Raw genomic sequence first — 15,745 nt, 5'->3', positions numbered from 1 at the left:
TTGGTAAAAATACCTGAAATGTATATATAGCAAATAGTTATTAAATGCTATGCTCACTCTGTTTTTAGAAAAAAGAGTGGATTCAACAGACAGAGTTTACTTTGTGAATCATAACACAAAAACAACCCAGTGGGAGGATCCCAGAACTCAAGGGTATGTATATACTGCAGCCTTACTTAAGTGATCTTACACATGTCTGAAGATGGAATCAAGTAAACCTTGATTCAGACATTTTTAGCACCTAGAAAATGATCACCTTGTGATTGTAACTTTATCTTTTAGCCTACAGAATGAAGAACCCCTGCCAGAAGGCTGGGAAATTAGGTATACCCGGGAAGGCGTTAGGTACTTTGTTGATCATAACACAAGAACAACAACATTCAAAGATCCTCGCAATGGGAAGTCATCTGTGTAAGTGAAGTTCTTAAATGCTGTTTAATGAGGATATAAAGTTTCATTTCTAATTTAGCGTCAAGTTTAGCAACAAATTTTACTCTGTGTATTAAGAAAATCTACACGAGTAATACCCTAGTATACCTGCCTTTGCTCTACTTTATTACAGAATGGATTTGTGGCACATAATTCCTTAATAAGAACAATAGCAAATATTTAGTGGTTACTATGTGCCAAGGATTCTTTTAAGCACTTTATATAAATTAGCTTTTTATCTTCCAAAAATTCCTTGAGGTAGATACTGTTATTTTCCAAGTGTAGAAACAGGCTTAGGGAGCATAACTAACTTATGCAAAATCATAACGGCAAGTAATGGAAGTGGTTTCAGACCAAGGCAGTCTGTCCGCGGAGTCTGTGCTCTTAAGAGATGCATCATGCTGCTGCATCGTCAGAGAATGAGACATTCAACAAAATTGAATTTTCCAGGTAAAAAATAGCTTAATTATTTGAAAGATCTCTCCTTCATCCTTACTCTTAGGTGTGATATCTTTGCATCACTAAGAAAATAGAAGCAGCCATAAAGTTTTTTACAAATTCCTACCATTACATCTATCTACCTACCAGTATCTGTCTTCCCTCTTCATTCTAAAGATGAACTGTCATTGTTCCTATCAAAGACCAGTCCCTCTGGTGGCACACTAGATCTTTCCCCCCTTTTCCAATTAACTGCTCTATGAGTGATCATGTTTCTATCTTCCATCTTTCTCTGATGAATTATTCTCATCATCTATTAATTCTCTTAGATTGAAAATGAACAAGTAGAAAGCCATAACTCTTCAACTTATAAATCCATTCAGTGAAAATTCATTTTTATTACCACCCTATACAAGAAAACTAACTGAATGAGTTGTCTCTATATTGCTGTTTCTAATTTCTCTCTCAGACCGACAACAAGGAAGTTTCACTGACCCTGACCTTACTAAGGGTACCAGTGACCTCCACATAGTTGAGGGGTTGTTTTGCAGTTCTGTTTTTGACCCAATAAGGAGGATTTGACAAAAATTTCTCTCTCCTGGCAAAAGTATCAATAGTACAGGGACTCAACTTTCATGATTTCCTTCTGCCTTTTTGGTCTTACTTCTTCCTCTGTTTTTTGGGGTCCTCCTTTTCTCTTTAGCCTGTTAACATTGAAGTACCCAGAGCTCTGTCCTTAGATCTCTTTCCTTTTTTGTCCGTGCTCATTCTCTTGGTGAATCTTATCCAGTGTCATGCTTTTAAAAAAATTTCTATATGCTGATGACTCACAAATGTTATCTCTAGCTTTTCACTTTTCACTTGAAATTTTGTTTCATATATTCAGCTGCTTACTTGATAACTCTGTTCATAACTTTTTCCTGATAACTGCCGTCATTCAGGCTTGTTCTACCTGAGCTATTTCCATCTCAGTTGAAGGCAACTCCACTCTTAGGTGTGCTTGAGCCAGAAATCTTGGAATTATCCTCGACTGCTCTTTCTCTCTTACCTCACATACAGTTCATCAAGAATTCTAGTTACCGCACCTTCAGAAGGTATCCAGGACCAGCTGTGTCTCGCCACATCCACTGCCACCACTTTGGTCCAAGCTACCACGCTCTCTCACTTGGAGTGGTGCCTCTTAAGTATTGCTCTGCTTTCTACCCACATCTCATGTAATACTATTCTCCATAAAGCAGCAAGACTTTTTAATTTTTTTCTTTTAATTTAAGTAAAAAGTTATTCCTTTGCAGAAAACCCTTCAGTGGTTTCCATCTCAATCAGAGTGAAAAGCAAAGTACTTACAGTGGCCTCCAAGCCCTTATGGCATCTGACCCCTATTATCTCTTCAACCTCATCTCTGATATTTCTTCTCATTCACTCTGCTTCAGCTTCCCTGGCCACTTAGCTGTACCTCAGACATCTGAGGCTCCCACATCTGGGCTTTCATTTCCTCTGCTTGGTATGCTGTTTCCCTCAATATTATCTATATGGCTTATGCCCACCATGTTTTTGCTCAAATACTGCTTTATCTGTGAACACTACTCTGTTTACCCTTTTCACAATTTAAAAATTCTTCCCCACTTCACTCCTTGTCCTTTTTTTTTTTTTTTTTTGCGGTACGCGGGCCTCTCACTGCTGCAGCCTCTCCCGCCGCGGAGCACAGGCTCCGGTCACGCAGGCTCAGCAGCCATGGCTCACGGGCCCAGCCGCTCCACGGCATGTGGGATCTTCCCGGACCGGAGCACGAACCTGTATCCCCTGTATCGGCAGGCAGACTGTCAGCCACTGCGCCACCAGGGAAGCCCCACTCCTTGTCCTTTTTACACTGCCTTTTCTTCCTTCTTGAGGAGCGGGAGTAGTGAGATATTTATCCCCTTCTAACACTGGATATATATTGATAGTATACTTATTCATTCTATTTCTTGTCTATCTCCTTCACTAGTACATAGGCTGCACAAAAACAGGTATTTTAATCTGTTTTATTAACCAATAATAGTCTCACTATCTAGAATAGTGCCAGATACATACTGTGCATTCTGTAAATATTTGTTGAATGAATTCACTTGAACCTGACAACAAAAGAGAACATTTTCCATCCATTCCAAAATGTTCCCTAAGACTCTGAAAATTCTTTATGCCTCTCTCTTGTGACTAGTCTCATGTGACCAGAACCTATCCCTACATGCCACCCACCCTGCTCCTTCCCTCGCTGACTAGCTGAACTGGGTGACTGGATATAACTTCTTCCTAGGAACTCAATTTTGCTTTGCTTACTCTCTCCAGCAATATTTGTTTCGATTTCAGATTCTTTTTAAGATGTGGTAGAATTTCCTTTCGTGTCTCTTCTATCTAGAGCCTTTCTCCTCCTTGGATTTAAGGGTTGTCAAGAAGTTTTTTTTGAAATAGTCAGGGGGGCTTCCCTGGTGGCGCAGTGGTTGAGAGTCCGCCTGCCGATGCAGGGGACACGGGTTCGTGCCCCGGTCCGGGAAGATCCCACATGCCGTGGAGTGGCTAGGCCCATGAGCCATGGCCACGGGGCCTGTGCTCTGCAACGGGAGAGGCAACAGCAGTGAGAGGCCCGCGTACCACAAAAAAAAAAAAAAGAAATAGTCAGTAGTAGACTTTAGTATTTTATTTAACTAACTTTTTTTTTTAATAACATAGCTTTTTATTTTTGCAATCTAATATATGGTTGAAATCTAAAATGTGGTTGAAACCATGACCTCCCAAAAAGTGTAGAAAAAGCAACGTATACCATCCACAGACAATTCCTGTTGCCAGCCCTGGTGTTACAACAAAATTCAATTTTATACTTTTATGTTGTAGGTATCATGCCTACATGATGACATGTATCATGCCTGTTGGTTTTTTCCTCCCCCGCAATCTACATTCCTGCAAATCCTAATGTCAGTTTATTTTTGTTTTCTAATAAAACTGTAAATCTCAATATGTTAGTGAGAATTAACCCTTTTTTTTTAGTCCAAGGCTTTTATTGAGCACATTATTATAACTTTTTAATCATTAAAGATCTAAAACCTATAATATGAGTAAGACTTTAAGAATTTAAAGTTTTTCCACCTACTTACATGTCCAACAATAAGGAATTGGTCCAATAAGAATTAACCCTTTGAAACATTTTTTTTCCCCTACAGTACTCTATTAGGACTGCTGGATTATTTGAAAATCTGTCAGGTTTTTTTTAATATCCTTTTAAAAATTTTTTAAACTTTATTTTATATTGCAATATATTTGATTTACAATGTTATATTAGTTTCAGGTGTACAGCAAAGTGATTTAGTTATACATATACATGTATCTATTCTTTTTCAGATTCTTTTCCCATATAGGTTATTACAGAGTATTGAGTAGAGTTCCCTGTGCTGTACCCTTGTTGATTATCTATTTTATTTTTTTATATTTTTTTGCCAGGCAAAAGTATTTTTGTGTGGATTTACATTTTTTCCCCCCAATGGAAAGGTAGCTTTAATGTGCTAAAAGGATTCTTTTGACCTCTAGCTAAATTTGGGATGTTACAGAAGTTCCCTGAAACATCTCAAAGAGAGAGATTAAACTAATTAGATTTATTTGGTATGTTGAATTACATGGGAAGCATTGTCAAATGAGTGATGATAAACCTTCTTAGGTTATATGGGTAAATGTTATTAATATAAATGTTCTACAAATTATATGCAGTTCCTAAAATTGGATATGTCTTGGTATAATGTTATGTCATAATTTTAGTTATTATCTTAAGATGTTATATGTTGCATAAATAACCAAATTTCTTGGTCAATTGCATTGTAATTAGGCCTTTAACCATGCCATTTTAAGTCTTTGACATTTATATTACTCTGATGCTTTTACAAAAATGAAGATCTTCAAGAAGGTTCATAGAAAGGACTTTTTTACAAATACAGGTTTCTGATAACTTTTAAATCATACCACCAAACTGGGTAAGAAATTACAGAACTCCAGTGGAAAACCTGATGGCTTCATAAACTGCTAACAAGAGATCAGGATCAATAAGAATTAATTACATGGGACTGAATGAACTGCTGAATACGATTTATGTTTTATGACTTTTGTCTGAAACAGTAGTGGCTTTTAATATTTTTTTTCCAAATATGAGGAAACCTTTCATGTTAAGCTATGACTATGTATTATATACATAAATATTTAAATTCTATCACATATTATCACTGTTTTATACATTTTTTATTTATTTTGAGTTACCAACATATTTAATTTTGTTGCTGTTTCTCCACTCTGTTATCTGGGATTGTACCCCTTCTTCTTAAAAAATACTTTTTACTATTACCCTTTAGTTTGTTATGCTAATGACAAATTTGTTTTTGATTTTCTATAAATGTTTTCATTTTCTTTCCAAAAGATGCTTTGGCTTGCATACAATTCTTAGGTTTGCTGTTACATCCTTTTGGCACATTAACTAACTTTCTTTACAAAAGATCCATCCATACACATAATCTCCCTCTTTGTGTATGTTGTGTGTCCTCATTGCTCAAGTCTCTGTTGGCCCACTAAATATATCTTTACTTCTCTCCCAACAAGTAACCTTCCTATGGTCATTTGTAGGACCCGGGTACACTCCAGTTTCATACTAAATCTAGCTTTATTATGAATTAACATATGGTTTGTTTTTGTTTTTCTTTAGAACTAAAGGTGGTCCACAGATTGCTTATGAACGCAGCTTTAGGTGGAAACTTGCTCACTTCCGTTATTTGTGCCAGGTACTACGGTGGTAAATAAATCTTCTGTTCATAATCATTTAGTTTTATCTTTACCCAATACATGTCCTGTAACTTACATGATATTACGATATTATTTTTGTTTTTAGTCTAATGCACTACCCAGTCATGTAAAGATCAATGTGTCCCGGCAGACATTGTTCGAAGATTCCTTTCAACAGGTAAGAAAGATGTTATCAGAATAAAATTGTACAGTCAGCCCTCTGTATCGGCAGGTACAGCATCCATGGATTCAGCCAACAGTGGATAGAAAATATTCCAGGGTGGCTTGGAAGGGGGACTCCAGAAAGTTTCGAAAGGCAAAATTTGAATTTTCTGCAGCCAGCAAATTCAGGCATACCTTGCTTTATTGTGCTTTAGTTTATTTCACTTTGCAGGTACTGTGTTTTTTACAGATTGAAGGTTTATGACAGCCTTGTGTTGAGCAGGTCTCTTGGCACCATTTTTCCAACAGCATTTGCTCACTTGGTGTCTCTATGTCACAGTTTCATAATTTCTTGAAATATTCCAAACTTTTTCATTACTGTTAATTTGTTATGGTGGTCTGTGATCAGTTATCTTTGATTTACTATTGCCAAAAGATTATGACTTGCTCAGATAATAGCATTTTTTTAACAATAAAGTATTTTTGAATTAAGGTATGTACATTGTCTTTTTAGACAAATTACTATTGCACAGTTAATAGACTATAATACAGTGTAAACATGACTTTTATATGCACTGGGAAACCAAAATATTCGTGTAGATTGAGTTATTTTGATATTCTCTTTATTGCAGTGGTCTAGAACCAAACCTGTAATATCTCCAAGGCATGCCTGTATTCATGTAGTGTTTATATTGTATTAGGTATTATAAGTAATTTAGAGACGATTTAAAATATATGGGAAGATATGCATAGGTTGGGCATCCTTAGATTTTGGTATCTGTGGGGGTGTCCTGGAACCAATGTACCTTGGATACTGAGAGAGACTGTACAACTTGAGTCACTGTATTCTGTATATCTAAAGGCAGTTAGGGCTTAGAAATGTTAAACCATTCAGAACACAGCTGTAACAATGACTACCACTTACTGAGTGTCCATTACAATAATAGTCATAATAAACCCCACCGTGTATTGAGTGACTGCCATATGCTTAGCACTGGCACCTTAGAGTTATCATTTCATTTACTTCATCCTCACAATGTCCCTTTGAGATGGCTCCTGTTGTTATCTCCATTTTGCAGGCACAGGTACCTAGGCTGAGAGACAAAATCATCCTGCCGTGAATTAGATTACTAAAAGCAAGCTTAAAGAGCTTCTGGAACAAGTTGACACATTTTGACACTTACTTACTTTTCTAAGACTTTATTAACTCAAATAAAAAAGACATGATAATGCTAGTAAACTATTTAAAATTAGATTGGTATAGGTACTGTATTCCATTTAAATGTTCCTCTAATAATCCTAGTGTTAATTCTCACCTCCTCTCGGTTTCTGTTTAAGCGTCATGATCTCAGACCTTGTTGGAACACTCCATTTAAGATGATGAAGTAAAATTCCCTTTGTGTACAGGTACATAGGGACTTTTATGTATACAAGCCACAGTGGAATAACAACTCTCTCAAGTCAGTGCTGTTTAAACCTTAGCTTCATTTTAATAGCTGTTGGAGTTTGGACAAGATACTAATATAGCTGTTTATTATCAAAACTTCTTTTGGTTTGAGTTGATAAATTCTTAGCTAGTCCCAAGCTCTGTGTGAACTTTGTTTTAGTAAGTAAGTGCACATCTAAATTCATGGTAGATTTTACTTTGCTTTGTCCCCTGGCCGGGGGAGAATCGTGCTGTGCAAGACTGAGCCAATGACTTCCAGTGAAGTGGAGGCCTGCTGGTGAGCTGTGCCCCAACCCAGACCAGTCTTGGCTTTGGGAAGTAATTCATTTTTATCCAGAATTAAAGCCTATTTACTAGTAACCTTAGTATAAGCCTTTAAGGATTATAAAAATTTGGTATAGATACTATTTTAAGATATACTTTTTTATGCTTATATTTATAATCTTATAAATAATTCTTCACAATAGCTGAGTTCCTTTCATACTGAGAAATGGAATGTGTGGTATAAGCAGGACCCAGAGCAATAACTTTTGCTTCTCAGTAAGTGTTGCTAGCCAAAAAAACTTATAAGTCACCTTTTACAAGATTCTGGTAAAATTTGGAGAGTGACAAAGGAGGGAATATTTTCTAACCTTAAAAACTTCTGTGTCAAACTGTTCCTCTCTGCTACTAACCCAAAGTAGAACTACCATTTAATACCAGAAGAGGGGAAAGAGATTTATGAAAGTGTATCAGAGAAAGCTTAGGGGAGTAAGATACATCTTTGCTAGTTTGTGGAACAAACCAGTTATCTCTTGAGTTAAAAGCATTGTTGTATAAGGTAAGGAAATGTGTAATTTTTGAAAATACAGATGAAATTAAAATAAAATTGTTTTGGAGGAAACTTGTGTTATATGTGAGTGATTAAATATCCTTGTTTTTGTTTTTAATTAGATTATGGCATTAAAACCCTATGACTTGAGGAGGCGATTATATGTAATATTTAGAGGAGAAGAAGGACTTGATTATGGTGGTCTAGCAAGGTAAAATAAAAAACATATCTGCTTTGAAATAAGTGTATCTCCATTGTATGCAGTGGATATATTCTTGAAATGATACATTTTTTCAACAGCAATCCAAAGTTATTTTTAAAAACAAAAATTGAAATATTCATATAAGTCTAGCAGTAACCATTATTATTATTATGTTGGTTATCCTGTACATTTTCTCTGCCTATTCGGTTGACCCTTGAAAACATGGGGGTTAGGGATGCCGACCCCTACATTGTCAAAACTCTGCGTACTGCTGTCTCTGCTTCAGAAACAAAGGAGTATGGGATTAATAGATACAAACTACTATACATAAAATAGATAAGCAACAAGGATTTACTGTATAGCACAGGAAATTATATTCAGTATGTTGTACAAACCTATAATGGAATATAGTCTGAAAAATATATAACTGAATCACTTTGCTGTACACCTTAAACTAACACAATATTGTAAATCAACTGTATTTCAGTTAAAAACAAAACAAAGGAATTGATAAGTGACTCACCCAAGGGCAGGAAGCTGAAGCAGTTTGGATAGAATCTGGACTCGAACCCTAGTTCTTTTGATTCCACACACTGTTATCTCTAATTGAGCACAAACATTTCCCCACACTTAGTTAAAGATTTGTAAAATGAAAATACAGGTACTATGTTTATTGAAAACAATCCACAAAAAGGGGACCTGCAAAGTTCAAAAGCATGTTTTTCAAGGGTCAACTGTATATAAATTTGAATATATGTGTGATATCGTACATATTTGCTGTTTTTTAAAACAGAATTGATCATACAATATGCACAATATAGCAGCCTGATTTTGTTATTTTGTATATCATGGACATCTTTCCATATCATATATAGAGCTAATACTAATGGTTGCACAATACTCCATTGTCTGGAGATAGCATAATTAATGGATCAGCATCCATAAGGTTGTTTCTTATTCTTTGCTATTATATCAGTTTATGCTGGTTTTATGTTTGTGTTTTTAATCCAGTCTGAGTCCTTTTGAGAATAAAGTTTTCCACATTCACTAAGTATATTGTTAACAGGCACTTGTGAAGCAGTAAGAATGGGCAATCCTTTTTATTTAATTTTTTCCCCTCAATTGCTTTGCCCAAACCTAATTTGACAGCAATTTATTTTTTAGTAAAACACTTTCATTAAATATTTCCAAAGAATTAAACTTGCTTTTCATAGAAACAGCTCTCTTTTTGAACTCATATTTCACGGGTGTACAGAATTACATAATCACAATTTTAGTACAGCTGGCTTTTAAAAAGAGTTGTGGGACTAGGTACAGCTGGTGGAGGTATATATGTGGGATTATCAGAGCTGGTTGTATTAACATATTTTCTCATCTAAAACATTATTAAGTTTTTTCAGAGAAGAAACTACCTGTCACAATGGATACTCATATCACATCTATTGTGATTTGTCTCAATTTCAGAAATGTTCAGACATTAAAAAGAAAGGTACATCTTAGAAATGAAATACGGTATTATTTTTACAGTGTCTGACTTTATACCAGTCACATTCTTATCTGAACCCTTTTTTACCTTAACTGTTTGGGTTTTATTTTATATTTTGATGGTTTTAATGCATATAATGTATGTAGTCAGTTACTCAACACCATGATTTTCTTATTCCCAAATTCTTTATTTTGATTCATGTATTGGTTTTGGTTTAGTCAGGAGTTCACAAGGGTGACATAGTCCTGTAGTTTTGCATGCTTGAGAACGTGTTTTCTGTTGCTTTTGTATTTAAACAACAACTTCACTAGATATAAGTTTCTCACACAACACTAGTTCCTCCAGTACTCTGTAGACATTGTTTTCCTGTCTTCTAGTATTGAATGTAAGCACTGTGAAGTGGGAGGCCAGCACCTTGTAGGAAGCTTTTTCCTCTGGGTGCCCACATAGGCCTTTTCTTTGAAGTTCATTAATTTCATTGTTGATTGTTTTATATCTTTTTTTAGAAACATATTAAGATCTTCCTTAATTTAAGGGAAATTTTCTTCTATTATGTCTTTGAATATTTTTTCTGTTCCATTTGTTCCATTTTCCTTCAGGAACATCAATCATGGGTATGTGGAATCTCCTTTGTCAGTCTTATATGTCTGTCATCTTTTCTCTGATCATTTTTATCTTTGTGCTTTTTCATTTTGTTTTGATTTTTCTGAAGCCTATCCCCATGTCACTGTTTGCAGTACTGCCCTACATTTTGATGCTTCTAATGTGATTTTTCATTGTTAGTGGTTTTACTGTTTTCTTCTCTAGGCTCTGCTAGCTCATTTGTCGTCTAATAATTTTTTCAACCTCTTGTAACTCTTTAGTTCATTTGAGAGTGTATGGAAGAATACATTGAAAGGGAACTCTTTGCCTCTTGCTAGTTAGAATTTTTCCTTCTTTTTTCTTACCATTAGAGTATAGGTTAGATGCCGTGTTGTAGTCATTCTTTTTTTGAATTTACTTAGTTTTCTCTGGGCTGTTTGCTAAAAGCGATCTGCAACAACTGGGAATTTTATTTCTAGTTTTTGTGTCTAAACACATTCTCACTAGATCTGTTCAGTCCTCTTCCCTGGGTACATGTCTTACTTCTGCCTCATTACAGTGCGAAGTCGACTTGCTTCAGCTACTTATGTTGGGACTGGATTTCGTTTTATAAATTGGTGTTTATCATTTCTCAGTTGATTTAGACTCCCTTCTCTACCCTTCAGTAAGTTTCCAATATTGTGTTTTAAAAGTTTTGGAAAAACATTTGTGAACAGGCTGCCAGGCCAGATCTAGCCTGCACAGTGATGGCCCCCCCATTGTGATTTTAAATTTTTTTACATTACTTAACGACATTAAAGGAAATCACTAGATTATGCCTGTGAATCAAGATTTCTGGCTTATCTTTAAAATCACTTACCCCACCTTCTCACATGGCATCAGTTGACCGAATCAGAGTAGCTTCTTCCCCTATAGGGTAGCATACACTCTTTTTCACTTCCTGCCCACCACTGCCAAGTTGTCTAATGACTATGATTATATGCCCGGAAGTAATTCTTCCTTAAGACTGATGATAACTTTTATCAGGGATACAATGAGGAATAGGAGGTTGTGGTTAAGTAGAGAATGTCAGCCCATGCAGAGAAGGAAACCCCTTTTACTCACTTACTGATACCTGTAGACATTTGAGTTTGGAACCCTGCATTAGAAGAAATTGTTGTTGAAGAGAGTTTTTGCAAATTGAGTTTATTATATAAATTATTAATCTTTTATCTAGTTGGGTTTTGTATATTGGACTTTTTAAAATGAGGCAAACTAGGTGGTAATAAGTTAGAGAATGCCTATCACATTTAAAGGTTTCATCTTTTAAAATTTTAGTTCCTTTTTTAATGCATTGGCAAGAAAAAATTAAAACTGTTCCATAGCAGCAGAGCTGTGTGTATCAGTATCACCAGCAAATATTTATTAAAACCTATTGCATATAGGCTGTAGGATGCCTATGAGAGTTAAAGATATAAAAAATATATAGAGGTATGGCTTTTGTTTTTGAGGAGCTTACAGTCTGGAGTCTGGTGGATGTTGTGGTCAAGTGGGCCAGTCAAGTGCAGAAAAATGACTACTGTTGTGAGGTTGTTACCACAAAGTATTCAGTGACTGAGATACTGAAATACACTGAAAATTGCTTCAAAAAATTGCTCAAGTGGAATTGATCTAAGCTGGACTTGAAAGAGAAAGTGGGATCCCCATAGGCTGAGTTGATGTGGAGGATTCATACACAAACAAAAATACGGCATAGGAAGAAGCACGCTATATGTCAGAAACACCAAGTTTATAGTTTGGCAACTCGGGAACTGGCAGGTAACTTGGAATGGAGGGCTACATTGCAGAGAAACTTAAATGGAGGGCTAAGGAATTGGACAGCAGAGTTGTTAAAGGCTGTTGAGCAGAGGGGTATGATGTATGTATGGATGTATTTAAGATCTGTTTTTAAATTCATACGTATGGGTGCTAAAAATAATGTTGACCTATTTTCTTGTAGAGAATGGTTTTTCTTGCTTTCACATGAAGTTTTGAACCCCATGTATTGCTTGTTTGAGTATGCTGGCAAGAACAACTACTGTCTGCAGATAAATCCAGCATCAACCATTAATCCAGACCATCTTTCATACTTCTGTTTCATTGGTCGCTTTATTGCTATGGTGAGTCCTGACCTTCCATTACCTATTTATTTATTTAAACTTTGCTTATTTCAAAAGTATTTTAGAGAGGACTTTATAAAAAATTATACGCATTATCCTTGATTATGTGTGTTCACAAATTTTCTTACCAAGGAAGTTTGCCCAGAGAGTATTAATATATAGTTTATTTTTTGAGTACCTGTGTGAAATCAAGATTATGAATATGAAGATTATTGATGTAGCCACTTGGTCTTTAAAAGTCCTTTCATTTAAGCCTAATTATAGTATGACCACTTTTCTATAACAGGAAAATCTGAGTTGTATAATAATTGAACTCGATTAATGTTTTTGGAATTTTCAGAGCTTTGCAGAAGGTCTTGTGGGACTATGGCCTTCTTGAGAAGTGTTTGTATTTATTTATTTGCACTTTATTGTCTGTTCATTCACTTAGCAAATATTTATTGAGTGCCTACTACTATGTGGTATCATAGTATGAGAGGGATGAAACCATGAAAAAAAGACACAGTCCCTGTTCTCAGAGATCTAAATTCTGTTAGAGGGAGGCAAAGAATAAGTAAGTAGGTACTGAAGGAAAGGCAGTGTTGCTCTTTTATTTAATATGATTAGAGGAGGCCTCTGATGGGTAACACATGAACAGAATTAAGAAGAAAGTAAGGGGTTGAATCATGCAAATATTTTGGAGAACAATATTCTAGGCATAGGGGACAGCAAGAAAAATGGGTCTTAGGTGGAAGTACGTTTTTGAATGAAAAATATCATAGCTGGAGCAGAGTATCTGAGAGAGAATGTGGTAGGAGATGAGGTTGAGAGGTAGTGTGTGGAATCTTTGGGAAATTCCCTTAAGCATTTTGAGCAGGGAGTGACATAGTCTAAGTAACATAATGTGACTTAGGTTTTATTAAGCTGATTTTCCTGCTTTGTAGACAGAGACTGTAGTTGAGGGCAGAGGAACGCAAGAGGAGGAGCAGGAAGACCACTTGCAGCAACCCAGGTGAAGGGGCAGTAGTGGCTTGGACTTGAACGGTGTAGCAGTGGAGGTAGTGAGGCGTGCTTTGGATTCTGGATATATTCTGCAGGTAGAGCCAACAGGGTCTCCTGACCATTTAGATGCAGGGTGTGAGGGAGAGAGAGTCAAGTACGGCACCAAGCTGTCTGGTTGCAGTTGCCGTTTCCCAGGACAGCAGGGTTGTGGCCAGAGGAAATGTGGGGGGTGGAGGGAGTCCAGAATTGGAATTCGGTTTGTTTAAGATGCCTGCAGACACTGAAGTGGAGATGTAGGATAGGTAGTTGGATATACAAGGCTGGCCATGAGGGGATATCGAGGTAAGGCGTGTGACCATTTAAAGAGTAAGTGTGGACAGAGAAGACGTTTAAGGGCACGTAAATTGGGGAGATAAGAAGGAACCAGCAAAAGAGCTGAGGCAGAGGAGGAGATAGGAGAATCAAATAAGAACGGCTTCCAGAAGACAGAGGAAGAAGGAAGTGTGTTTCCAGAAGGAAGAAGTGATCAACTGTGTCCGATGCTGGTAGGCTGAGCAAGATGAGGTCTGAGAAGTAACCGTTTGACTTGGCCAGGTGAATGATACTCAGGGGCAGTGGAGAGGAACAATTGGAGGGAGTGAAGGGAAGAGAGAATGCAAGGAGAAGTGGAGACAACAAATGTAAGCAGATCTTTTTAAAGAAGCTTGCTATAAAGGACTATAGAGAAGTTGGGCAGTAAGCAGAAGTACGTAAGGAACCAAGAATAGGAGGAGGATGAAACATCTTTTCTCTGGTGATGATAAGAGAAGAAAGAATTTGAGGATGTCAGGGAGATAGGGAATATGGGAGCAATGATCTTGAATAGGAGAGCAAGGAGGAGATCTGTTTAGTTGCACAGAGAAGCAATAGAGAGCTTCTCTGTAATAAGAGTACATAGATTCAGACGCTATTAGTGAGCAGATGTGGTGGAACACACAAAAGTTCTCTTACGATGGCTCTGTTTCCTCAGTGAAATAGAAAGCAAGATCATTAGCTCAGAGTGAGGAGGTACTTGAGGAATGAAATAATCATCTGGGAGAGCGGGAGACTGTGAATGCAGTGGGCTCCCACCTGAGGGCATTGGTCATGAACCAGTCAGCATGGTTGCATATACACTTCTGGCATGTTCCACTGCCCAGGCATAGGCGTGGAGTGGGTGGACAGTTGTATTTAGCTAGGCTTTGGATTTTGCCAGAAATACAAAGGTATTGATGTATTGTATTTTTATACCAGGGAGACAGGATTTGAAGGTACAAGGGAGGAATTTTGATGATTGAAGGTGGACTCTAAACTGAGTAAGGGGAGAGAGAACTTCACAAGGGGGCTGGGAGAGAGAGTGATAAGGTAACAGGTTCCCTGATTTATTTAGATCCCAGTGGAGTCAAACGTTGCTGGTGTTATTACTAAGGGCAGTGAGCTGGAAAATCAGGTGTTTGGAACTGAGTTTATGCAGGATTGCAGCTAGTGCTAATCACAGTGTCTAGGGTATGGTGTTGAGAATGTTTAGCTAAGTTAGACACTAAGATCATGGAAAGGACTATAACTCCAGGGTAGTAAAAGAATCATCAGTGTAGACGTTGAAATCTTCAGAACGATGGTGGTCATGTCGAAAAACACAGCATTGAAGGAGTAAAGGGGAGAAACCCGGAGACCTAAGGATGACTGCAGCAAGGAGTTGGGGGGTGGTGAGCCACGAAGGCAGTGGGGTGGCATGGGCTTGAAATTGAAAGCTGGGGCGGGTTAGGGAGGTGACATTAGTAACGAGAAGCAACACACACCCCACTCCTAGGCCTGGTGACACGAGGGAGGATAGGAGAGAAACAGCCATCCCTCTGAGAGGTTTGAAAGGAAGCAGCGTCCTCAGAAAAATGCCAGATTTGTGTTACAACAAGATGCTAAAGGATCTTCAAAGAATGAGTGGAGGATGTGGGGGATTTTGCTAATATGAGGGATCATGAGCTTCAGAGGGCAAAACACAGTAGGTGGTTTTGAGAGTTTGGGGAGATGAGAGACATGGAATCAGTTATCAAAGTGGACGGGCAGATCGTGGTGAGAGTCAAGGTACTGCAGGTCTGGGACTTCCTGCGTTGACTCTTGTGAATAGGAGTGAAGGCACCGTGGGGTTAGTCTTGAAAATCTCTTAGGCAACTGTGAGATAAGAAAGCGGGGGTGGGGTCTTTCCAGGTGCATGCACGGTGGCCCTGAGATGTCTTCATTTCTCCACACAGTGGGGTTAATG

General features: G+C 37.4%; 1 protein-coding gene across 5 annotated transcripts in view; it reads left to right on the top strand.

Moving 5' to 3' along the window:
• WWP1 (WW domain containing E3 ubiquitin protein ligase 1) overlaps positions 1-15,745 on the top strand; it is a 116,789-nt gene that overhangs the window by 84,516 nt on the left and 16,528 nt on the right. For all 5 annotated transcript variants that reach the window (XM_029222519.1, XM_029222516.1, XM_029222518.1 and 2 more), the window contains 6 exons: positions 69-153; positions 283-411; positions 5,582-5,657; positions 5,765-5,836; positions 8,201-8,289; positions 12,327-12,486. In XM_029222519.1, coding sequence (XP_029078352.1) covers positions 69-153; positions 283-411; positions 5,582-5,657; positions 5,765-5,836; positions 8,201-8,289; positions 12,327-12,486 — 611 coding nt within the window. The remainder of the gene's footprint in view (positions 1-68; positions 154-282; positions 412-5,581; positions 5,658-5,764; positions 5,837-8,200; positions 8,290-12,326; positions 12,487-15,745) is intronic.

This window comes from Monodon monoceros, unplaced genomic scaffold (genome assembly GCF_005190385.1).
Source record: "Monodon monoceros isolate NGI ecotype Baffin Bay Population unplaced genomic scaffold, NGI_Narwhal_1 Super_Scaffold_14, whole genome shotgun sequence".
NCBI lineage: Eukaryota > Metazoa > Chordata > Mammalia > Artiodactyla > Monodontidae > Monodon > Monodon monoceros.
The sequence above is the reverse complement of the archived record's forward strand: the minus strand, read 5'-3'. Positions and strand labels throughout refer to the sequence as shown.